The sequence below is a fragment of the Haliotis cracherodii genome, unplaced genomic scaffold (assembly GCF_022045235.1).
Source record: "Haliotis cracherodii isolate W230 unplaced genomic scaffold, xgHalCrac1.p SCAF_14, whole genome shotgun sequence".
NCBI classification, from domain to species: Eukaryota; Metazoa; Mollusca; class Gastropoda; order Lepetellida; family Haliotidae; genus Haliotis; species Haliotis cracherodii.
In genome coordinates, this window is record NW_027266269.1 from 40,073,926 (window position 1) to 40,101,379 (window position 27,454).

At 42.5% G+C, this 27,454-nt stretch overlaps 1 protein-coding gene across 1 annotated transcript; it reads left to right on the top strand.

The window, feature by feature from the left end:
• Positions 1-2,785: 2,785 nt before the first annotated feature.
• LOC139460845 (uncharacterized) lies at positions 2,786-27,272 on the top strand. Its single transcript, XM_071242325.1, has 13 exons — positions 2,786-2,948; positions 3,432-3,558; positions 8,579-8,741; positions 9,164-9,334; positions 9,757-9,848; positions 11,752-11,975; positions 14,152-14,405; positions 15,761-15,983; positions 17,824-17,913; positions 18,989-19,233; positions 21,179-21,379; positions 25,658-25,832; positions 27,157-27,272. Exons 1-13 carry the CDS (start codon positions 2,786-2,788, stop codon positions 27,270-27,272), a joined length of 2,244 nt encoding a protein of 747 aa, XP_071098426.1.
• The last annotated feature ends 182 nt before the right edge of the window (positions 27,273-27,454 follow it).

The following is a 27,454-nucleotide window of genomic DNA, read 5'->3' on the forward strand; positions in this document are numbered from 1 at the left end:
GTTCAGTTGGGGGGCCACGGAAGGCCCAGTCGTCTAGGGCGCCGCGATTCACTGTGCAGAGTTGCATCCCAAGTGTCGTTGTACGTTGATGGCGAATCCATACGGAGGGTTTGTTCAGCGTGTCTTATCTTGGAACTGTTGGACATTTCGATAGAGGCTTTGGCAGCGATGGTCCATCTCTAACCAGTTGACACACGTTGTGCCCATGCACCACACCCGTGCGGGTCCCCCCACTCACTCACACACTCACTCACTCACTCACTCACTCACTCACTTTCATACAGCTTGAATAATGCTGACTGTGGCGTTAAACAACAAACAAGTAATCCAACTGAATGAAAATGCTTTACGAAACAATGACTGCGAGCCGTCCGTTAATCTGTATTCAGCGGACGGATCCAGCATACATGTATATATATCTTATACGCTTTTGCTTCAAGATGGCTAAATGTCAGCTTACCACCTGAGCCTATTAAGTATAAATTCGCACAAAAGGATAATTGCAATTTAACTATTTTGATTAAACATAATCAAACATATTTCCTCTTTCGAATTTCAATTACCTCTTTACACATTTGAATTGGAAAATTAAATATGACGATCACTCCCAAAGCTAATGGCCACTCAATGGTGAGTGAGTGAGTTAAGATTTAACGTCACATCGGCAGTATTTCAGCCATACCGTGACGAGAAGTACATTAATAATACACATAATTATACGAAATAAAAACCTGTCGACGAAGGACAGTAAAATAACTAGATTTATCACAGATTATATCTAAAACTAGTACTTAGCTATAAAAATATAACATAATACGAAACGTCCACTCAATGGAAATATACACTGAGGGACAAAGGAAACTATACCTTGTTTGTCTTTTAAGTAAATGAAAACTAAAGAACTTAAATTTGATTATGTCTATTTAACCATGACACATAAAAGCAAATTTATTGATTTTCACAGAAGACTATATAATGCGGGTTTATTTTGTATAATTTTTAAAAGTTTTAAATTAAATGAATATGTTTAAAAAAATATAACCATCTAGAAGTATTCTTTGAGTGCTGACTAAGCACTAGTACAGTTTATTTCTAGGATATAATATGGTTAACTCAAGATATTTTCAATTTAAAATCAAACATATGATAAAATCAACTGAGCTGTGTAGTTTCCGTTTCTCCGAAGTTTATGAAGGGGGCACCGGTCGTCTAAGGCGCCGAGATTCGCTGTGCAGAGTTGCGTCCCCTTGACACGCTAGAAACCTATGATTGTGGGTTCGAATCCCGGTTCGCCCCAATTATGTTTCTAGGTTTGTCAGCACCATACCCGTGCTCGTGGGTTTCGCGGAAGTGGTAAACGTCTGAGACCTGCATCTCTTGGGGCTCTCCTCCCACATTAAGCTGACACGCCGTGATATAACTGGAATAATGTTAAAAGCGGCGTTAAACCCAACTGACTCACACACTCACCGAAGTTTATTATCTATGAACCTCATATCTGAATAGACTGAACATACTAATTAGTAACAGCCAGATGAACGTGTTGGGGTCCAAATGGAAAAGAAATGGGAAAGAACGAGTACCGAGGAGTCATCAAGTATTTGACTTTAGAGAAAAGTATTCATGAAATGTATCCCAAGAAATTCATGACCGCATGTCACAAGTGTATGGGGATAAGTGCCCTAGCTATTCCACAGTTAAACGTTGGGCAGGTATGTGTAAGGCTGGGAGAACTAGCCTTGGAGATGATGACCCTAGGGTTGGTTGGTTGGTTGGTTGGTTTGTTGTTGAACGCCGCACTCAGCAATATTCCTGCTATATGACGGCGGTCTGTAAATAATCGAGTCTGGACCAGAGAATCCAGTGATTAATATCATGAGCATCCATCCACGCAATTGGAATCGATGACATGCATCAACCAAGTCAGCGAGTCTGACCACCCGATCCTGTTAGTCGCATTTTACGACAGGCATAGTCGCCTTTTACGGCAAGCATGCGTTGCTGAAGACCTATTCTACCCCGGAATCTTCACGGGTGCCTCCCAGTTGTAAGAAAGTCAGCATGTAAAAAGGCACTACACTATCACCACTAGTTTCAATCATGGCGGTACAGTGCAACTATTATTTAGCATTCATCCAAAGCCGACTCAAAACTGAGGTTATAGTTCCACTGTATTTTATATAAAATGGAGCTCTGTGAAGATCCTGGTTAGAATAGGTCTTCAGCAACCTATGCTTGTCGTAAGGCCACTTATTGGATCGGGTTGTCAGGCTCGCTGACTTGGTTGATGCATGTCATTGTATCCCAAGGGCGTAGATTGATGGTCATAATATGAATGCCATTTAGAATGTGGTCAAATGTTATATTTGGGATAACACTTTCTTAGTAAAGTACAGATTCTCGTACTTCTTTTGGTTGAGTCCCGTCCCTGATTCAAACCCACACTGCCAGAGTGAGGCACCTTATCGCCAGCACACAAATGGTCATGACGTCAACCACTGGATTGTCAGGTCCAGACCTTATTTTTCACAGATCGCCGTTATATAGCTTGAATATTTCTGAGTGCGCGTTAAACAAACAAACAAAATCGTCGGAACAATAATATGTGAACAATGTTATAGCTGATTTCCAACTCATATATTCTGATTTCCTTTTTTCATTCAGGTCAAAGATTAGACATGACCGTGAATACGACAAAGAACATTCGCCTGACACCAAAATAGATATCTATCTAGATATCCGGCGCCTATAAAAGAAACTGTTTCAGGAATTTCACTATTTTACCATGACAGTTTCACTAGTGGTCGTCGTGTGTGTTGCAGCCGTGCACGTTGTTCATGGCGCGCTGCCGTACCAGAACACCAACCTGGGGTGGGATGCTAGGGTGGATGACCTCGTCAGTCGTATGACCTTGCAGGAGATACAAGTCCAACTGGCCAGCGGTCAAGGTGAGTCTTCGAAGACTTCGTTCAAACGATCCAAACAAAATACACGGTCCCAGGGTGAACCCGTTTGCCCTTCGTAATTTCCATTATTTTCTCGCTAATTCAATTTTGTTCTAAAAACTCGAAATTTGGAGAGAAAAAATTGAATTAACGAAAGAAAGTCGAAATTTCGAGAAAATAAATTTATTTATTAAAATCACAAGAAAAATATATTGATTAAAAAGTGGCAACAAAAATAGAGAATAATTATTTTTCTTTATGCGAACTTTCATATGACTCTACTTTGTACCCAATTTGGTATCTGAAACCAGGTTTTCAGAGATGAGTCGACTCTTTAACTGACAAGCTTCCCAATATCCCCGTTATGAGTGTTGGGTATCTAATATAAAAGGGGCATGCATTTATATCTGTTTCCACAATGACTTTGGATTTCGTTGATGGCGATGTTGCATGTGTAGTTGACTCTGTTGGTTCTGTGTCCACCAGACGAGTCTCCGCCAATAAAGCGTCTGGGGCTCACGAACTACGCCTGGTGGAGCAACTGTGGCCGCGGGGATGTCACAAGGAACGCCACGGGGTTTCCACAGTTTATAGGAATTGGTGCTTCCTTTGAGTGAGTCTTTATATACCTTGAATTGACCCGTACATAAGAACGCTTACCTTTGCTTCTCCTAACATGAGTAAATGCTAACAGACTGAAACTAATCGCCACATTCATCCACCCCTACTTATTTTGGGGAAGAATTGCGTACCTTACGCCTGCCATAAACATATGGCCTAGGGTCCGAATGCCAGTTCGCGCTTGGTTTGTCAGCACCATATGTTCCGTTCTCATGGGCATCCCTGTTCTCGTGGGCATTACTGTTCTCGTGGACATCACTGTTCTCGTGGGCATCCCTGTTCTCGTGGGCATTACTGTTCTCGTGGACATCACTGTTCTCGTGGGCATTCCTGTTCTCGTGGACATCACTGTTCTCGTGGGCATCATTGTTCTCGTGGGCATCACTGGTCTCGTGGGCATCACTGGTCTCGTGGGCATCACTGGTCTTGTGGACATCACTGTTCTCGTGGGCATCCCTGTTCTCGTGGGCATCACTGTTCTCGTGGACATCACTGTTCTCTCGGGCATCCCTGTTCTCGTGGACATCACTGTTCTCGTGGACATCACTGTTCTCGTGGGCATCACTGTTCTCGTGGGCATCACTGTTCTCGTGGGCATCCCTGTTCTCGTGGGCATCACTGGTCTCGAGGGCATCACTGTTCTCGAGGGCATCACTGTTCTCGTGGGCATCACTATTCTCGTGGGCATGCCTGTTCTCGTGGGCATCACCGTCTCGAGGGCATCACTGTTCTCGTGGGCATCGCTGTTCTCGTGGGCATCCCTGTTCTCGTGGGCATTACTGTTCTCGTGGGCATCACCGTCTCGTGGGCATCACTGTTCTCGTGGACATCCCTGTTCTCGTGGGCATCACCGTCTCGTGGGCATCACTGTTCTCGTGGACATCCCTGTTCTCGTGGGCATCACTGTTCTCGTGGGCATCACTGGTCTTGTGGACATCACTGTTCTCGTGGGCATCCCTGTTCTCGTGGGCATCACTGTTCTCGTGGACATCACTGTTCTCGTGGGCATCCCTGTTCTCGTGGACATCACTGTTCTCGTGGACATCCCTGTTCTCGTGGGCATCACTGTTCTCGTGGGCATCACTGTTCTCTTGGGCATCCCTGTTCTCGTGGGCATCACTGGTCTCGAGGGCATCACTGTTCTCGAGGGCATCACTGTTCTCGTGGGCATCACTATTCTCGTGGGCATGCCTGTTCTCGTGGGCATCACCGTCTCGAGGGCATCACTGTTCTCGTGGGCATCGCTGTTCTCGTGGGCATCCCTGTTCTCGTGGGCATTACTGTTCTCGTGGGCATCACCGTCTCGTGGGCATCACTGTTCTCGTGGACATCCCTGTTCTCGTGGGCATCACTGTTCTCGTGGGCATCACTGTTCTCGTGGGCATCCCTGTTCTCGTGGGCATGACTGTTTTCGTGGGCATCACTGTTCTCGTGGACATCCCTGTTCTCGTGGGCATCACTGAAGTGGAAAACACCTTAAGGCCTGCTTCTCTTCTGAGTTTCCTCCCACTTTATGTTTGATTTTCAACTGAAAATATCATAAGTTAGCGATATTATATACTGAAGAACGAACTGTACTGGCGCTTTGTCAGCACTCAAAGAAAACTTTTTCATGTTTTTATTTCTAAAAAATAATTTGATTTTTAACTTTAAAAAAACGGCATAATACATAATTGCTGAAGGGTATCTCAGACATCCTTTCTTTGAAATTTGACAATGTGACAATAGCGTTACAATAATGTGACAACAGTGCGATAATAGTCTGACAATAGTGTGACAACTGTGCGACAATAGTGCGATAATAGTGTGACAAAAGTGTGACAATAGTGCGACAATAGTGTGACAATAGCGTCACAACAGCGTGACAATAGTGTGACAATAGTGCGACAATAGTGTGACAAAAGTGTGACAATAGTGTGACAATAGCGTCACAACAGCGTGACAATAGTGTGGCAACTGTGCGACAATAGTGCGATAATAGTGTGACAAAAGTGTGACAAAAGTGTGACAATAGTGTGACAACAGCGTGACAACTGTGCGACAATAGTGTGACAATAGCGTCACAACAGCGTGACAATAGTGCGACAATAGTGTGACAATAGCGTCACAACAGCGTGACAATAGTGCGACAATAGTGCGACATAAGTGTGACAATAGTGTGACAATAGCGTCACAACAACGTGACAATAGTGCGACAATACTGTGACAATAGCGTCACAACAGCGTGACAATAGTGCGACAATAGTGTGACAAAAGTGTGACAATAGTGTGACAATAGCGTCACAACAGCGTGACAATAGTGTGACAATAGTGCGAGAATAGTGCGATAATAGTGTGACAATAGCGTCACAACAGCGTGACAATAGTGTGACAATAGTGCGACAAAAGTGCGACAATAGTGTGACAATAATGTGACAATAGCGTCACAACAGCATGACAATAGTGTGACAATAGTGCGACAAAAGTGCGACAATAGTGTGACAATAGTGTGACAATAGCGTCACAACAGCGTGACAATAGTGTGACAATAGTGTGACAATAGCGTCACAACAGCGTGACAATAGTGTGACAATAGTGTGACAATAGCGTCACAACAGCGTGACAATAGTGCGACAATAGTTTGACAATAGCGTCACAACAGCGTGACAAAAGTGTGACAAAAGTGTGACAATAGTGCGACAATAGTGCGACAAAAGTGTGACAATAGTGTGGAAACTGTGCGACAATAGTGCGATAATAGTGTGACAATAGTGCGACAATAGTGCGATAATAGTGTGACAATAATGTGACAATAGCGTCACAACAGCGTGACAATAGTGCGACAATAGTGTGACAATAGCGTCACAACAGCGTGACAATAGTGTGACAACAGTGCGACAAAAGTGCGATAATAGTGTGACAATAGTGCGACAATAGTGTGACAATAGTGCGACAATAGTGCGACAATAGTGTGACAATAGTGCGACAATAGCGTCACAACAGCGTGACAATAGTGTGACAACTGTGCGACAAAAGTGCGATAATAGTGCGACAATAGTGCGACAATAGTGTGACAATAGTGTGACAGTGGCGTCACAACAGCGTGACAATAGTGTGACAACTGTGCGACAATAGTGCGATAATAGTGTGACAAAAGTGTGGCAATATGATGACAATTGTGCGACAATATTGTGACTCTCTCTCCCCCCTCTCTCTCTCTCATTCACTCTCTCTCTCTCTCGAACATTTAATGATACTGACCCAGATTAAGGACATTATCAGTTCAAACCAGTTACTATATCTTTCTATACCTGACATTTCGCCAGTTCGTGCACTCCCAAATATACAATTCATGGCCTCGTTCCACTAATTCTTGGTCAAACAGATAACAGCATTGATAAGATAATTTTAATCCTAAGGATCAACACGGCGCAAAGAAATTCTGTCGCACACCTACCTATTGATGCAAGTACCTATACTGTCGTAAAGTGCACATATTAAACCCAGAAGTTTAAACAAGTTGTGCTTTCCATCTAGTATCTTCAGAATCAGGAATGAGAATATGGAACATTTCAGTTCAAACAATAATTATGAAAATAAAACTAGTAGTATGTTTTCACGAGTATGACTTTGTGAAAATTTGTTACTGTTTTCAAGGGACAATGGGTATTGAGTTGACACAATCATACATGATATAATTATATCTACAGTAGTAAAGTTATTAACATTTTTTCAAATTAATAAATTCAAGTAATAGCTACATTTTTTTAATATTAATTTATGATGAAGTAGATCGTTGTGGGACGTGTGCTATTTTTATTCTAGTTACCTCTCTAATGGTAAAATGTTTACTCCTGTAGCCTGCCACATCAATTATTCACACTGTCCAAAAGTGCTAATATCTCGCTACACGGAAACTGGATTAACGTTTCCCGCCTAGCGATGTGCTATAGGCCTGTCCCCGGCCCCCTCGACAGGCAGATCTCGCCACACGAAAATGGGTCAACGTTTCACCGCAACGAAATGCTGTTTGGGACATAGGTCGGATAGAGCTGGAGTGGTACCTTGCCCGTCGCCTCCTAGAACCTGCATAAACATTAACATGTTAAGTGTAATGATTTACAGTTCGGGTGTACGCATATCATTATAAATATGTGAGACAAAGATAAAATTGACACAATTTTTATGGATAACAACTTCTTTAATACTGAAACGTCGCTTTCCACAGTATTAAAGAAGTTGTTATCCATAAAAAATTGTGTCTATCTTGTCTTCCGTCAACTTCTAAGTAATGCCTATCAAACAATTTAAAGATAAAATTCTTTTAAACGTTTTGTTTCATCTTTCCAACTATTACTCATTCCCAAACCAAAATGAATAAGGCACGGTGCCTGGCGCCGTCCAATAATATTTCCCAAGGCCAGCAATGATAATTTACCAGTGTGTGCACCATCTGGAAATCCAGTATACACTCCCATTTAAACCCTACTCTGTGACCTTGTTCAACCATCTCTTTGTCAAAAAGATACACGCATAGATAATGTGTCTCAAGGCCAGCACTGACTGTTAGTAAGAGGCTGGGTCATCAGTGACCAATTGCCCTGCCTTCGCATGTGTTTGTGATGGGTGCCTCCGGTTGGGCAGGATACACGAGCACCTGGTATAATCACTATTTCATGACAAAGTCGGAATCGTACAATCGATTCTGCTTTTAGCAGAGATTTCTTATGAACAAGGAAAGGGTTTTGTCCCTTTTATGTTCTGATTCCTTCGAAATACAGTTTGGTCGATATTTGTTGTATTTGTTCATGTTAATCTTACGACGTTGAATTCTTTCGTTCTATTCTTTCTAATTCTTTACACAGTACAATAGTTGTTCAGGTTTATTTCCCATCTGACATTCAAAAATGTAATTCAGTACTGGGATCTGTTTCGTTGGATTATCGAAACAGGTTATTCTCTGGCGTTGACATTTTATATTTATTTCATATTTAATTGAATTTATTCACAACGTCACGTGACCTCGTCTTCAGTGCGGACCTAGTGTACCGGATGGCCGTAGTTACCAGTACGGAAGTGCGGGCCTACTTTAACTACTACATGGCGCGTCACGAACGTCTGGGGATACACAAGGCCATCAGCTGTTTCAGCCCGAATGTCGACACATTTAGAGATCCTCGATGGGGAAGAGGGCAGGTAAGTAAGATAATCGAAATGTTGTCACTTTTAAGAAATACGTAATAATGCGTAATCAAATTCTGCATGAACGTTTCCGGTATTTTCGGTAACAAATTATTCTTTCCTTAGTATAAAAATATCAAATGGACGGTGCCTTATTTTTGGGAGCATACATCAAATTCTGCATGAACGTTTCCGGTATTTTCGGTAACAAACCATTCTTTCCTTAGTATAAAATTATCAAATGGACGGTGCCTTATTTTTGGGAGCATACATCAAATTCTGCATGAACGTTTCCGGTATTTTTGGTAACAAACCATTCTTTCCAGTATATCAACTTAACAAGTGCCTTATCTCTTGGTGCCTGCTTCAAATTGTACTCATATCTCCTACTAGGGGCGTAAAACAACATTCACGCACTGTCACTTTATTCATCCCAGGAGACTTTCGGGGAGGACCCGTACCACGTCGGTGAACTCGGCTACATCCACGTGAAGGGCCTTCACGGAAACGATACCCGCTACTTGAGGACCAGTTCGGGGTGCAAGCACTACGTCATATCCGGGGGCCCAGAAGATTGGCCAGTCAATAGACATGACTTTGACCCCAAAGTAAGACTCATGTTTTGGATGTTTCAAAATGCCTCCGTCCAAAACGTTCGCTATCTGGTAATGTGACATCCTTTCGAAAATGCGTTGTTGAATATTGCAGTAATTGCAACTTTGTATATTGTTATCTATACTTGCGCATACCATTATTTCAAAATGCGTCCGACGTTGATAGAGAAAGATGTCCTCTTCTAAAAATATTCGCTTCCGCGGTGATGCAGCCGTTAAGTCAGCTGTTTCAATCAGAGGTGATTATTGTCATTTGAAACCTCAGATTGTCCAACGACAATCGAACATTTTCCAAATTCATGGTGTGATACCCCCGTGAATGCAGTTGCTGGTTTGGTGTTCTTAAAGCGGCAATAATGTTGTTGTTTTCATATGGTTGTAATTATCAAAAGTTTTTCTAATTCATCACGAACCAGGTAAGCACACGTGACTTGAGGACGTATTTTCTCCCACCGTTCAGGAGATGTGTCGAGGCCGGAGCATACAGTCTCATCTGTTCCTATAACCTGTAAGTACGCGTTGGCTGCAATGTGACGTCATACCATTGTACTGCGGAGAAAAATGGAAGATGACGTCAAAGTTGCTTTTACAACATAAGCCAAGCTGATAACTTTTTATGTAAATATCATCTCAAGTATCTGACTTGGAACATAAACTGTATATACACTCTTCAAAAGAAGAAACGCACAGTAACATTTCTAGTAAATTTATTGTACCTACTAAAGTCGATATATTTAATTTAATATCATAGATACAAATATGAAAATTTGGAGCTCGACAGTCACATGTTGTCGTTGTACAGAGGCATTGAAAATTGTTCATTGTCATGTCACGTAAGGCTACACGTATGCGCTGAATTCAGTATCTCGTGTGACCGCCCCGGGAAGCAATCACGGTTCTTCATCTCCTCGGCACTGACTGGATAAGTGTACGAATTCTGTCCTGCAGAATTCTGCGCCATTCTGCTTCTAACGTGTTGGCCAGTTGTGGGGGTGTTAACGGCGTGTTCTGACGTTGACGTACACGTCGATCGAGTTCATCCCAGAGGTGTTATTTTGGGTTGAGACCTGGAGATCTCGACGGCCAGGGCAAGTCGTTGAGGTTGGAATTATGAAGGTAGTCTACCGTGACACCAGCTGTGTACGATGGAGCGTTGTCCTGTTGAAACAGCTCCCTCTGGCAGTATATTAATGGAAGAAGGTGAGGTTGAAGAATTTGATCCATGTAGGGACTTGCTGGCATATTTTCCTGAACCACAACCAAGTCTCGTGATGAAGGATATGCCCCCCCCCCCCCCCCCCCTCCACCCCCTCCATGCGTCCTGCAGTCTCCGTAGCATTCGTGACCAACTCGTGTTATTTCGGGACAAGCCGAATAGCGACTCGTGCCCCTCTCATGGCCATTTTTGCGACCGGGTTCCGTCTTAGCGCAAACAGGCATACCTAAAATAATTGTCAACTCGTTGCGTAATGGTTCACATATTATTTCCCCATGTATTATATATATTTCAGATGCAATTTAAAGAACATAGGACGTGCGACATTATACAGTATGATTGAACACATTTAACTGTGTCCTGGGTATATTTTTAGATGCAAGACATATGTTAAATCAAAAATTATTTCCGAGGGATTCTTTGACGAAGAACTTGAAATCATACGCGCATTCTCATTGGTTTGTCGTATTTTCGCATATAACATTCATCGATAGGGGGACGAGTCTTCTTGCAGGTTACGGAAAGGGGCGAGTGGTGACGAATGTCTCCGTAGCTCTGGCATTGCGATGACGTAGGTGGAACAGTCGAATGTAGAGATCCTGTGCAGGGGTAGTAACTCTTGGTCGGCCGGTGGCGTGCAACAGAAGACTGCGAATCCCCTCTATGGATACGTCCTATGGCGATGTTCCGATCGGCAGCGCTGAGTCTTCGGCATTTTCAAAGGTTGACAATTGAATGACAAATTATTGGCTTATGCTTGCCTTTTTATAGCCACTACCACGAGTTACGAATGCCATAACTTGACTGCGTTTTGAAGCACCGTTTGTCGAACATCAGGCCACCAACAGTTTCCAATAACATATATCCAGTTTATATACCGGATTTTTTGTGTACGCAGGTTCAGTGAACTACATGCTACCTGTCCGTTTCTTCTTTTTGAAGAGTGTATACTGAGAAAATATTTTGACACCTGCCAAAATAATTAACCGGCGCTTATTTTATTGTTAGAGTTTCCAAGGCAACAAGAAGAAAATCATAAATGTTTTATCAGGTTAGTTTGGACTAGCGCCTGTCGATTTCTCAACTCCCGTTGAAATTTCGCGTAGAATAGGAACCCAGTAGCATATGCTGGTCGTAAGATAACATTTCAACCTTACTGGTGTGTGACTTTTGTCCATGAGTATATTCCCTGCAGCGTTGACGGCGTCCCAGCGTGTGCCAACAAGGAGATCCTCACTGACATCCTCCGAGGGGAGTGGAACTTCAAGGGTTATATAATAGCTGACGCTGGCGAAGTCATGTTTATGATCAAACGACGCCACTACTTCAAGACGAAGATGGAGGCTGCGGTCGCCTGCCTGAAGGCTGGCTGCAACATTGAAGTCGAGGGGAGCCAGGACAGAGCGTATCTCACGTTAGGTATGTGGTGGGTATGCAAAATGATACAAAACATCCGCTTCACTATGATACAAAACAAACCGCTTCACTATGATACAAAACATACCGCTTCACTATGATACAAAACAGACCGCTTCACTTTGATACAATACATACCGCGTCACTATGATACAAAACATACCGCTTCACTATGATACAAAACATACCGCTTCACTATGATACAAAACATACCTCTTCATTATGATACAAAACATACCGCTTCATTATGATACAAAACATACCTCTTCATTATGATACAAAACATACCACTTCACTATGATACAAAACATACCGTGTCAATATGATACAAAACATACCGCTTCATAATGATACAAAACATACCGCTTCATTGTGATACAAAACAAACTTCACTATGATACAAAAAACACCGCTTCATTATGATACAAAACATACTGCTTCACTATGATACAAAACATACCACGTCACTATGATACAAAACATACCGCTTCACTATGATACAAAACATACCACGTCACTATGATACAAACCATACCGCTTCACTATGATACAAAACATACCACGTCACTATGATACAAAACATACCACGTCACTTTGATACAAAACATACCGCTTCACTATGATACAAAACATACCGCTTCACTATGATACAAAACATACTGCTTCACTATCATACAAACCATACCGCTTCACTATCATAAAAAACATACCGCCTCACTATGATACAAAACATACTGCTTCACTATGATACAAAACATACTGCTTCTCTATGAAACAAAACATACTGCTTCACTATGATACAAAACATACTGCTTCACTATCACACAAAACATACCGCTTCACTATGATACAAAACATACTGGATCACTATAATACAAATCATACTGGCCCACTATAATATAAAACATACTGTCCCACTACAATACAAAACATACTGGTCCGAAATGATGCGACTTGTAGGGGCGTGGGGTAGAAAGTGTCTCAAGCTCCATTTCTCGTCTCAAGCGGGGACACAATGGGGAACTTTGGGGAACATTCCGGGCAAGAGTTGTCCCCAGCAACCTATGCTGGTCGCAAGAGGAGACTTAATGAATCGGGTGGTCAGGCCCGGTGATTTGGTCGATAGCTTGTCATCGTGTCCTAATTGCGTAGATCATTGCTCATAACATCAATCACTGTATTGTCTAGTCCAGACTCGATTATTTACAGACCGCCGTCATATAGCTGGAATATTGCTGAGTACGGCGTTAAACAACAAACAAACAAACTATTGTCGGACTATTGTCGCATTATTGTCGCACTATTGTCACATTGTCAAATTTGTTGATTTCAAAGAAAAGATGTCTGAGATACCCCTCAGCAGTTGAGTATTATGCCATTTTTTCGTGTTTGGTCCAGACTCGATTATTTTACAGGACGCCGTCATATAGCTGGAATATTGATAAGTGCTGCCTTAAACAAAAATAAAAACACAACAGTGAGCAAAATGTGAAATAAGAAAGAATGTTCTGTTACCGCTTCCTGTTCGATTGTTTGTTGATCAACTCCTAAATAGTCCAGCTATATGACGGCATCGCGTAAATAATTGAGTCTGGACCAGACCATCCAGTGATTGACATGAACCTCGATCTATGCATGACATGCATCAACCCAGAATTGTCTGGTCTGTTACGATTATTTACAGCCGTCGTCACATAGCTGGGATATTGCTGAGTGCGGCGTTAGACAACAAACAAACAAAACATGATACTCGTGATGTCAGTCACTGGAATGTCTGGTCTGAGCCTATTAACTACACAAACCGTCACATAGCTTGGATATTGCTGAGTCAGCGTTAAACAAACAAACAAAAGACGTTGTGAAGTGGCAGAGAAGAAGCCAAAGAAGCGTTGTACGCACCTTCACATCTTCTAACAGCAACCCATTCTTGCCGTAAAAGGCGACTATGCTTGTCGTAAAAGGCGACTAACGGGATCGGGTGGTCATGCTCGCTGACTTGGTTGATGTATGTTATCGATCCCAATTGCGTGGATCGATGCTCATGATATCAATCACTGGATTGTCTGGTCCAGACTCGATTATTTACAGACTGCCGTCATATAGCTGGCATATTGCTGAGTGCGGCGTTAAACAACAAACAAACAAAAAAACAAAACATCTTCTAACATTAATGTTGCAGCTGATGCAGTCAAACAAGGCAAAATATCCGAGACTTTTGTCCGGGACCAGATGAAGCCTTTGATCTACACCCGAATGAGACTGGGTGAGTTCGACCCGCCCACCATGAATCCCTATAACAATCTCGATGTACACAAAGATGTGCTGAACAAAGACCACATCGCTCTTGCTCTCGAAGCAGCCATGAAGAGCTTTGTTCTGCTAAAGAACGAGAACGACTATCTTCCCATCAAACACAAACTGAATAAAATTGCGGTGAGTATTTTGTGTAATACATGCTTACATCGTCATCATCATCGTTGTCATCATCATCAACATCATCAACATCACATACATGATGAAACCGGCGACGCAGTGTCGTACCACGTGGTCATCGTAAACTGCCGGGCAAAAGAAAGCATACACTTGAGAATTGGATTTGATAAAAAAACAAAAAACGTTATCATAACGTTACCAGGCTGAAAACAGTCACAAACTTAACGTCAAAATCACAACTGTGATATCCGTATCAAATACAGCACCATCGAATAAATATGCCTTGTTTGTTTCATTTCTAGCCACCATCAAACAGAGGCCTACCTTCGTTATTCCCGGAAGTTAGGTTACCCATGGTTTGAATAAGACAAAGGATATCTCTGTGATTGTCTTGCTAGTACATGTAATAGTTCTTATGATAGCCACGTTTAAAATTCTTGTCTCCCTGGACATGCTATTCATGCCAGTCAAGGACAACTAACTTGGGAACCCGTTGAGAATCCGGGTCAGACTGACGCCGCGGTCACGTGGGGGTTCGCCTCGGCCCACGCGACTTGTAGCGGTCCGCCATTAAACAGAAGAAGGATGATTGGAGTTGCCGCAGCTCGTTTACCAATAATTCCTGGTCCTCCTTGCACTGAAATTCGAAATGGAGGAGTGAGTGTGAGTGAGTGAGTTTGATTTTAATCCGCTTTTAGCAATATTCCAGCAATATCACGGCGGGGGACACCAGAAATAGGCTTCACACATAGTACCCATGTCGGGAATCGAACCCGGGTCTTCGGCGTGACGAGCGAACACTTTAATCACTGGGCTACCAGACTGCCCTCCGGGGCAGAATTCCGGTATGCTGGTCGTAAGAAGCGAATTGTTAGGTCGGGTGGTCAGGCTCAGCTCTAACTGACAGCTTGGATCGTTGCCCATGATACAAATCACTGGACTGTCTGGTCCATATTCGATTATTTACAGACCGCCGTCATATAGCTGGAGTATAGTGCGGCGTTAAACAAAAAAAACGTTGCTCATAATATATTTAAGTGAGTGAGTATGGTTTTACGCCGCTTTTAGCAATATTCCAGCAATATCACGGCGGGGGACACCAGAAATGGGCTTCACACATTGTACCCATGTCGGGAATCGAACCCGGGTCTTCGGCGTGACGTGCGAACGATTTAACCACTAGGCTACCCCACCGCCCCCATAATAAGATCACTGAATTATCTAGTCCAGAATAGACTTTTTACAGACCGCTGTCGTACAGCTGGCATATTGCTGAGTGTGGCATTAAACAACAAACAAACAATGAAATTCTTGGTGTTTCTCCCTTGTCACAAATCAACTGTATGTCTCACTAGGTGGTCGGTCCGATGTCAGACAACAAGAACGACCTAAAAGGGGATTATGCATCTGGGACAGACAGTCGTCTTGTGGACAGCGCTCTCGATGGTTTGAAAAACCTGGCCAATCATGTGAACGTTAAAGATGGCTGCAACGACGTGAACTGTAACCACCTCAACAACCACGACGTCATCAGTGCTGTTAGTGGCGTCGATGCAATATTTGTGTGTCTTGGAGGAGGTACGTTATAGACTGACTGGGACAAAACGTATAGCGATACCCCGCTAGTCACGCATTAGCACGTGCAACTCGCTGTAAAGGTTTATTACGGAAGCCTTACAGGATCATGTTTTCTTAAAATGTCAAGATAGTAAGTTATAATTTCAACATGCTATGTCGATTGATTGGGCCAATAAGTATATACACTTTATGTAGAGGGGAATGTCCGAGTAACTCTCCATTCCTTAAAAATAATGGAGCAGAGGCCCCGCAGGGGCCGAGGCCCATTATTTTTAAGGAATGGAGAGTTACGAGGATATTCCCCTACTTAAAACTCATCCCTACTTTTACACTTTGACAAAATATTCTGTAGTAACTGTTGCAGATATTTGAAAAATTCAAATGCTGCTTCAAGATAATGTACAGTTGACAAGCAACTCTCCATTCCTGAAAAATAATGGAGCGTTCAAACAATAGAATGACGTCACAGATGTGTTTTAACGTCAGCGGGCGCATTTGGTTTAACGCCACTTTGAACAGTATTTCTGTTATATCACGATGCGACGATGTCATGTTGAAAGCCCGAAGTGATGCTTACCTGGAAACATGTCGGGGGCGGTCGGGTAGCCCAGTAAGGGGTAGAAACTAACAGTTTCAGACCACTGGTCCTTATAATGATAACATATAGCAAAACCCCTAACAATAGCAAATTTCTACTGGTCCTTATGATACCTTTACCATTGGGAAGTTTGGCAAGGACTACAGGACTAGTGCCAATTTCTAACGCTGCAAGTGGTTTAAGCGTTCACTTGTCACGCCGAGGACCCGTGTTAAATTCACGACATGGGTACAATGTGTGAAGCCCATTTTTGGTGTTCCCCGCCGTGTTATTGCTGGAATATAAAAGCGGCGTAAAATCATACTCACTCACTAGAAACATGTTCATCAGATCATAGATGTCTGTCATTCCCAAAGGACGCAACTTCGCGCAGGGAATTGCAGCACCTTAGACCACTCGGCCACCCGTTTCTTCTACATTATTATGAGTGAGTGAGTGAGTTTGGTTAACGCCGCTTTTAACAGTGTTCCAGTTAAATCGCGGCGTGTTAGCTTAATGTGGGAGGAAAGCCCGAAGTGATGCAGGTCTCAGACGTTTACCACTTTGGTGAAACCCTCGAGCACGGGTATGGTGCTGACAAACCTAGAAACATAATCGGTGCGAACCGGGATTCAAACCTACGATCATAGGTTTCTGGCGTGCCCAAGGGACGCAACTCTGCACAGCGAATCGCGGCGCCTTAGACGACTGGGCCACCCGTGCCCCCTCATTATTATGAATACTGATACTTGTTAGAACACACCCGCGTGGATTCCTTGTCTGAACAGACCTGGTGGTAGACCTGGTCATAATATTAATGACTGGATTATTAACAAGCAGCTGTTGCATAGCTGGGGTATTGCTGAGTGTACCGTTAAGCAACTAACGAGTGAGTTGGGTCTAAGGCCTCTTTGAACATTTTTCCAGTTATATCGCGGCGTGTCAGCTTGAAGAGTGTGGAATGCCCGACATGATGCAGGTCTCAGACGTTTACCACTTTGGTGAAACCCACGAGCACGGTATGGTTCTGACAAACCTAGAAACACAATCTGGCCGGACCGGGATTCGAACCCACAATCATAGGTTTCTGGCGTGTCCAAGGAAAGCAACTCTGCACAGCGAATTGCAGCGCCTTAGGTGACTGGGCCACCCGTGCCCCCAGCAACAAAGGAACCAGTTAAAACAGACATTGCCTACTTATATCTTATCCGTGATGTAACCATAGACGTCTTTCTTAACGATATGTGGACTGTATTATTTCAGGACAGACTATTGAACGGGAGGGTCACGACCGCCACAGTGTCGGTCTGCCAGGACATCAACTGGACCTTCTGAAGACTGTCGTCAATCATGGTACGAACAACGCAAAACAGGTTTCGGAAACAGTCTGGCCCTGAATGTACTCAGTAACCCGTCAGCCATAATCTAGGACAGAACCCCAAGGTTTCTTTCTCGATTATTCTGTGTAGCAAATCTCCAGTCCGTTGTACCCGCAACCCATTCGTTTTTGGTCCAGTTCGTATGACTCCACACTAAAATTAGCCACCCAAACAACTTACACGATATTGGCTACAGTAAGGATATCACAAGAACTCACCTCGTGTTATTATGTACCATCTCAAATACAACTGATTACGCTTGCAACCATAAGGATTGCCCTACCCTTATCTAATACTCAAGAAACATATTTTCCAGCTTAAAATTCATTCTGATTCTTTGTAGAATCCTAAATTGAAAATATAAGGGGTTCGCTCCTGGTCGGGTATACGTGGACTTGTTTTTATTGGCTCAAGCATCAGAGAAAGGGAGATAACTTCAAATGAAATATGAGTGAATATGGTTTCACGCCGCTTTTATATTCCAGCAACATCTCGGCGGGAGACAAAAGACATGGGCTTCACACAGTGTACCCATGTAGGGAATCGAACCCGGGTCTTCGGCGTGGCAAGCAAATGATTAAACAACTAGGCTACGCCACCGTCCCCGCTATTTTGAATGTAGATCTATGCCGAACCTCGTTAAGAAGAATCATTGTGATTGGCTGATGAGTTCAAGCTCATCAGTGACGGAGATGGAAGTTGTGATGTCACTTCCGCGAAGAAACTTAGGTGCCGTATGGGACCAATGTGTGTATGTCATAATGGATTGGATATATAACAATACGCTGGATAATTGAGGTTGAGGTGTAAGACGAAAAAACAACATAATCCATCTCGTTTTAGATCCTCCATTTCGAGGGGCGGTCGGGTAGCCCAGTGGTTAAAGCGTTCGCTCGTCACACCGAAGACCCGGGTTCGATTCCCGACATGGGTACTATATGTGAAACCCATTTCTGGTGTCCCCCGCGATGATATTGCTGGAATATTGCTAAAAGCGGCGTAAAATCAAACTCACTCACTCACACCCACTCCTCCATTTCGAATTTCAGTGCAAGGAGGACCAGGAATTATTGGTAAACGAGCTGCGGCAACTCCAATCATCCTTCTTCTGTTTAATGGCGGACCACTACAAGTCGCGTGGGCCGAGGCGAACCCCCACGTGACAGCGATACTTGATTGCTTCATACCCCATCAAAAAGCAGGGGAGGCAATCCAGAAGGTTCTGACAAACGATGGTCCTCATTCCGTGCCCTCTGCAAAGATGCCGTACACTGTGCCGGCCAGTGACAGTCAGGTGGGCCACTTAATGCATGTTAAACAGCCGGTGTCAAAACCACGCATCTTGTACTATAACGTTTTAGCTTGACACTGAAACCCGAAGACTGGCACTGGCACTGGATTCCATAAACTTACTACCAAATTCCTGTCTTAAAGATTAACTGAAATCCGGTAGCTCCAGCCTTTGGTGTTTACAATTTCGTGTACAATCAGGCATGTTATTTTTATGAAGATTCCATATGACTTTGACATTGTTTGATCAGGATCACTGAGCTTAATGGAAGACATATTGTGGACATGTTCTTGATGTTCGATAGAATTCCATTTTGACTTTTCAGGTGAACACTTGACTTGTCTTTGCATGTGTTTGTGATGAGTGCCACCTGTGGGGCCGGATACGCTTTTCTTTTTTCGCGAACATTGGTATCATCACTATTTGATAGTGAGTCATAAACACATGCCCATGTATGGTTGGGAAAGAACAATGGACTTTATGATCATGGATAAGGGTGTTCACGCTTTTAATTAGACGTCTTTGGCATGCCAGATCAAATGAACATGGGTTGGAATTTCAGATTCGCCCTGATAATTATCCATTATTTGTCAGTATCATACAACGATTATCACTTAGGGGGTTCAACAAGAGAGATGTTAGCAGTACATACAAGAACAGAAGCAATCACATTCCAACCTTTTCCGAAAGTTCCCAAACCAGAACTTTGAAACAGAAAGAATATCCGGCATCCTATTGCCTCCCCTTTTCATTTCTATTTTTTTTTGTCTGCCTCTGTCATCCTCCTGAATAACCATTATATTGATACATTTAGTGATAGTAGGCCGGCTAGTGAGCCTCAGTGTTTTGTATGCTAAACGCCTCCCCTGTTGAGAAGAGCAAACTAAGGGACATCACGTTAGTACAAAAAACAATTTTACAAGTAAAATAACACACCTATGCCTTTAAGTACCTTAACAACGAAATTATAACCACTTCCGGTTTAATGACACGACTTCCGTTTTTGGAAAACATGCTCAATGCTTTGAAACTGAAATACTTTAACTATAACTATCCTAATAAAGAAGAAATGATTATTTCTTGTCCCTTGACCTTGACCTTCATTCTCTGCCATGAGTTTCCGGGAAACTTGAAATTGAAAGCATCATCTTGTGTGTCAAATGTAAAGTTACTGGATACTTCTGTTAATACAGTCTGACTTATAATCTTTGCAAGTCTTCCATTGTGTGAAGTTTATCTAAAATCTCCTCCGAACGAGATCAAGCCCATGAGGTCATGGTTACTTAATTCAAATATTCATGTTATCTCATGTTATCGAAAAGCTTTTTGACACCTAATTCACACCAAATGACCTTCTTCATACCCTAGTGACCTTGAACTTCAATGTTATCCAATTGCAATCAATTCCTCTAGGGTATATAGGAGGTGCACCATGTATGAAATGTATAATGTCAGTCCTAAGCGAATGGTTGAGAAAACCATTCACGGCAGTTCAAATTGGAGAAAAGATATTAAGCGCCGCCCCTCACAAGGATCTTCTTGAATACTGACATGGTATTGTAAATCGGCATAAGGGACACCTCACTATCGTTCATCATTCAGTAGAGTCGTATCGTCTTGACGTTGCCACATCCCACCAATGTCTGACTACTCGATGGACAGACGTACTTACTGGTACTTCAAGGGCGACCCATTTTGTCCACTAATCAAGACTCGTATCGCTCTTACGTTGCCAGATCCCACCAATGACTGACTACTCGATGGACAGACGAACTTACTGGTACTTCAAGGGCGACCCATTTTGTCCACTAATCAAGACTCGTATCGCTCTTACGTTGCCAGATCCCACCAATGACTGACTACTCGATGGACAGACGTACTTACTGGTACTTCAAGGGCGACCCATTTTGTCCACTAATCAAGACACGTATCGCTCTTACGTTGCCAGATCCCACCAATGACTGACTACTCGATGGACAGACGTACTTACTGGTACTTCAAGGGCGACCCATTGTATCCTTTCGGCTACGGGCTCTCCTACACCACCTGGCGTTACTCCGGTCTTCAGTACAACCACAACATCAACGCCGGAAGTGACCTCAAGGGACAGGTCGTCGTCAGCAACACCGGAATTTACAACGCTGATGAGGTCGGTAATGACGTTTGTTGAAGTTCAAAAGCAAATAATCATTATGATTTAATAACGTTTAATTGCTATACTGTCTTCTTTGTCCAGTGTCGATAATGTACAGGCCATCAAGACATCACTGCGATCCTGCTAAAGCGTTCAGAAAAATACATTAAAGCAAAAGTGCTGCCTTCAGCGTTAAGAAACATATATAACTGCAATAGTGCTGCCTTCAGTGTTGAGAAACATATATTACTGCAATAGTGCTGCCTTCAGTGTTGAGAAACATATACTCCAGCAATAGTGTTGCCTTCAGTGTTAAGAAACATATAGTACTGCAATAGTGCTGCCTTCAGTGTTGAGAAACATATACTCCAGCAATAGTGTTGCCTTCAGTGTTAAGAAACATATACTACTGCAATAGTGTTGCCTTCAGTGTTCAGAAACATATACTTCTGCAATATTGCTGCCTTCAGTGTTAAGAAACATATACTTCTGCAATAGTGCTGCCATCAGTGTTGAGAAACATATACTTCTGCAATAGTGCTGCCTTCGGTGTTAAGAAACATATAGTACTGCAATAGTGCTGCCTTCAGTGTTGAGATACATATACTCCAGCAATAGTGTTGCCTTCAGTGTTAAGAAACATATACTTCTGCAATAGTGCTGCCTTCAGTGTTGAGAAGCATATACTTCTGCAATAGTGCTGCCTTCAGTGTTGAGAAACATATACTTCTGCAATAGTGCTGCCTTCAGTGTTCAGAAACATATACTCCAGCAATAGTGTTGCCTTCAGTGTTCAGAAACATATATTCCAGCAATAGTGTTGCCTTCAGTGTTAAGAAACATATACTCCAGCAATAGTGTTGCCTTCAGTGTTAAGAAACATATACTTCTGCAATAGTGTTGCCTTCAGTGTTGAGAAACATATACTCCAGCAATAGTGTTGCTTTCAGTGTTAAGAAACATATACTACTGCAATAGTGCTGCCTTCAGTGTTCAGAAACATATATTACTGCAATAGTGCTGCCTTCAGCGTTAAGAAACATATAGTACTGCTATAATGCTGCCTTCAGCGTTAAGAAACATATACTACTGCAATAGTGCTACCTTCAGCGTTAAGAAACATATACTACTGCAATAGTGCTGCCTTCAGAGTTCAGAAACATATATTACTGCAATAGTGCTACCTTCAGCGTTAAGAAACATATACTACTGAAATAGTGCTGCCTTCAGAGTTCAGAAACATATGTTACTGCAATAGTGCTACCTTCAGAGTTCAGAAACATATTACTACAATAGTGCTGCCTTCAGAGTTCAGAAACATATATAACTGCAACAGTGCTACCTTCGGAGTTAAGAAACATATATTACTGCAATAGTGCTGCCTTCGGAGTTAAGAAACCTAATACCAGTGTGTTCCAATTACTGACCGGGTACTAGTTGACAGTGTTTCATAAAATGACAGCGATATTTCCCCTGGGAGCCAGTAACAGATAATAATTTCTTATCGTATCTTATCTTATCAGGGGCGGTGGTATAGCCTAGTGGTTAAAGCTTTCTCTCGTCACGCTGAAGGCCTTTTTCCCCGGGTTCGATTCTCCACATGGGTACAATGTGTGAAGCCAATTCCTGCTGTCCCCGGCCGTGATATTGCTGGAATATTGCTAAAAGCGTCGTGAAACCGTACTCACTCACTCTTATCGTATCTATGTATTTATATGGATCATTGACTTCCAACTATCTCCACGACGTTTAAAACGGCGATCGGTTGGTCAAACATGGTGCTGAACATCATGAGTTGGGAGGGGCGGTCGGGTAGCCTAGTGGTTAAAGTGTTCGCTCGTCACGTCGAAGACCCGGGTTCGATTCCCGCCATGGGTACAATGTGTGAAGCCCATTTCTGGTGTTAGGCCGTGGGCTAGGTATGACCCACGAGCACCCCCCCCCCCCCACACACACACACATCCAAACCCCACATAATTTTTTTAAAGCCCATAAACATACTCAACATGATTTTGAATGTTAACAAGAAAAAAGTTGGGACGAACTTGTTGTTACAGCCTTTCAAAGTATGGTACCCCATATCGCGTTTTCGGCCGGTTTTGCCGTATATCACTTGGGGGTATGATTACGTTTTGGGTTGTCATCTCACTAGTGATCCACTGATCTTCAAGTGTGATATACCACTGGAATCCATTTCTCAGGAATCTGTATGTAACCAGTTCGGCACGACTTGTGATATTTTGCTTCACAGGTAAATAGGTCCTTCCCTCTGATCCGCAGCAGGATAGGCTCATCGTTTTGACGTTGAGCTACTTCAATGACATGCTGCCATCCATCCCGACTGAAGTTTGTGAGGCCTTCTGTTGTCCAGCTTCCTTTTGACTTGAATTTTTTTCATGAATACGAAGTACAAAAGATGCAGTCAGGTTCGAAGATGATGGGCTCATACGATGAACGCCGAATTGGGCGGCCAGCTAGTTCCTAAGATTTAATTTCAGGTTGTTACAAACTGTCAAGGTTCATTGTAAAACGCTGATAATATTCTCTGTGATAGTCATGGGTTTCTTCCAGAACTGCCGGCAGGCTTGTACATGACACTTCCATTTGATTTGGCCTTTCTGGAGGTTCTGCCATCCTTCTACGCTTGATCGCTCCTTCAGCTTTTCCATCTTCTCATCAGGATCTTTGGCTTTGCTCAGACGTTGTAGTGGGCCATATTCAAGCCAGGTACATGTATAATGCACACTGGCTCTGGATTACTGGGGATACGTTTCCGTTTAGGTTGAGATGTCAAAGCTGTCAAAGTTGTTCCCGGTTGTATAAGATGTTGGTCTCAGTGACAACAGTTCAACCTCAAAAGACACATAATCATGGTGATGACATTGTTACAAGGTGGGACATTTCCATATATATTAACTTGGGTATTCTGTAAGAGAATCTTAAGTACTTAATTGGAATATAATTTATTTCTGTGAATGCACGGTCCCTGTTCATTTCAAGCCATTCATATACGATTTGGACGATTCACATTTGGACATTTTCTGTAAATTGGAAACTTAAGTAGCTAAGTTATGTATGGATTAAATGTTAGTAAGTGAATTCGTCTTTTACCTTCGGTGGTGCCCCCTGCAAATTCACCTTAACTAGTAGCTGTACTAAAGAATCTGAAATTCAACTTGAAATGGCAAAATTTGGCAAAATATCAAGCCTGCGTCCAAAAAATTGATTTGTATATTTGCTGAAATAAATAACATTTACATTATGATCAGTTTTTTTGCACAGCTTTATGGTTGCCATCTTGAATATGTTACACATAGGTCCATTTCATTCAAAGTTCTGAAATCGGCTCGAGCATTATGCTGTGAACCTCTTATATGCATACAAAAGTGAGTGATATCAGAGTTATCAAGAAGTATTCTTTATGATTGTCCAAAAGTAGATCAATAATCAGCCTACATCAAATTATGGTGTTTATATATGGTTTCCTATGGCATATAACCCCTCAAGGACGGTGAATAAAACACAAGATGACAAGCTAAATCCTGAGCATAACATCCAAGCGTTGTTCCGATGTAGCTAAGCTGAGAATGCAATATTAGGTATCCTACTCTGATATTATAAGAGTAAATTTGTTCCAAATTGGGGCAAAAGATTTTCACCTGGTAACATCACATGTTAAGTAAGTACTTCAAGGGATGTACTGGAACATGTGTTAGAAGATTATAGTGGAATCAGGCACACGTACCTAGAACATATACCGGATTAAAGGTTTGTGCGAGAAGAATTTGGTTTTGTCGGGATATATGACGTTCGATTTGCCATGGGTTGGTCCACATTCACTCAATACCAATTATTGATACCTCATTGGAGAGGTATTTATATATGGATTCCAGTGGTATATCACACTTGAAGATCAGTGGGTCACTAGTGAGATGACAACCCAAAACGTAATCATACCCCCAAGTGATATACGGCAAAACCGGCCGAAAACGCGATATGGGGTACCATACTTTGAAAGGCTGTAACAACAAGTTCGTCCCAACTTTTTTTTTCTTGTTAACATTCAAAATCATGTTGAGTATGTTTATGGGCTTTAAAAAAATTAAGTGGGGTTTGGATGTGGGGCGGGGGGGGTGCTCGTGGGTCATACCTAGCCCACGGCCTATGTCCCCCGCGATGATATTGCTGGAATATTGCTAAAAGCGGCGTAAAACCATACTCACTCACTCACTCACGAGTTGGGTATTTGTAAAGTATTGTATATTTTGACCAAATGCTTTGTTGGCTTTTCAGATCATCCAGGTATATGTGTCGTGGACGGACAGCTCCCTGAACATGCCGAAGTACAAACTGGTTGCCTTCGGGAGAGTGTACGTCCAACAAGGGCAGCACACAACCTTCAAGTTTACTATCAGTCACAAGAACCTGGCTGTGTGGGATGACCAGGATGCGTGGAAGGTGCTACCAGGTGTGTATTAAGGGACCACCCGATCCTCTTAGTTGCCTCTTACGACAATTATAATCGCCTTTTACTAAGCGAAATGCGAGCCCAGGAGATATTGAGGATGTACTTAAGTCTCGATGGTCTTAATCTCCATGTCAGAAAGCCTCTATCCCCAGTCACCGATACACATGTTGATGTTTGTTCTACCAGGTGTGTGTTAAGGCACCTTGAATATTCTGGGAGGGGCTGGGATTTTTTCGAGAAAAGCAATTCCCAGAAAATACTTGAGAATAGGAAAGATTTAGTTTCGTTGGTAATTGTTTTAGCTTTTTCGGGAAGATATATTACATTAAGTCCTCGGACCCTTACATATTGTTTGAAATGTCTGACACTGTTATTCTACGAAAACATTGAAACGATTTAGTTTCGTTGGTAATTATTTTTCCAGCTTTTTCGGGAACAGATTATATCTAATCCTCGGACCCTTACTTGTTGTTTGAAATGTGTAACACTGTTATTCTGCCTATACAGTAAACTACGGTTATAACGAACTCAAAGGGACCACTCATTTTAGTTCGTTATAACCGTAGTTCGTTATAAGCATATATACAGCATATATACAACAAATGGCCGGGACTAAAAAATAAGTTCGTTATATAGGTCAGTTCGTTATAAGCGTGTTCGTTATAACCGTAGTTTACTCTACATTGAAACATTTTAGTGCCTACCCTGGTAATCTGACAACACATAATTCAGGACGAGTACATTTTAGGACGACCATCGGATAATGAGGAATATTGCTATTAATTTATGTGTTTTTAAATGTAACTTTGTATAAATGACTCAATTGTAAATATATTAACTTGGTCTCGATATTCTCCATCTCTATGGTGTCCCTTCTCGCTGATACATGTGTCGTCTGACATTCAGCCCATGCAGGTCTATAATATTAAGTCTATATTACTTAATTACGTTTAACAACTATTTCCTCTGTAAAATATGTTCATTTCAGACACTAGATGGTTAATACTGCCCCGTGAAGATCCGGGGTAGAGTAGGTCTTCAGCAAACCATGCTTGCCGTAAAAGGTGACTATGCTTGTCGTAAGAAGCGACCAACGGGATCGGGTGGTCAGGCTTGCTCACTTGGATTATACATGTTATCGTATCCCAAATGCGGGGATCGATGCTCACGATGTCAATCACTGGATTGTCTGGTAACGACTCGATTATTTACAGACCGCCGTCATATAGCTGGAATATTTCTGAGTGCGGAGTTAAACAACAAACAAACAAGCAAATGATACCGAACTCTAGAAGTCTAATACACATGTTGATGTTTGTTTCAGGCAAGATGAACATCTATGTGGGAGGCCAGCAGCCCCATCAGAAGAAGGCCATGAGTTCCAATGTTTTAAGCGGACAGTTTACCATATCCGGAACCAAGATTCTTGGTAAATACTAGGCTGGAACTGCCGTGGAATTGGTTCTGTAGATAAACATGTCTTTGTATAATAAACAGTATATCTCGTTACGTCGATTCTTGTTATGCAACCTTACAGATGCATATGATCGCCTGGTTGGTGGAGTGGATAGATCCCCTGGCCGCGTCATTTCAAAAGAGGTTAAAAGATGGTGCTTGTTGTT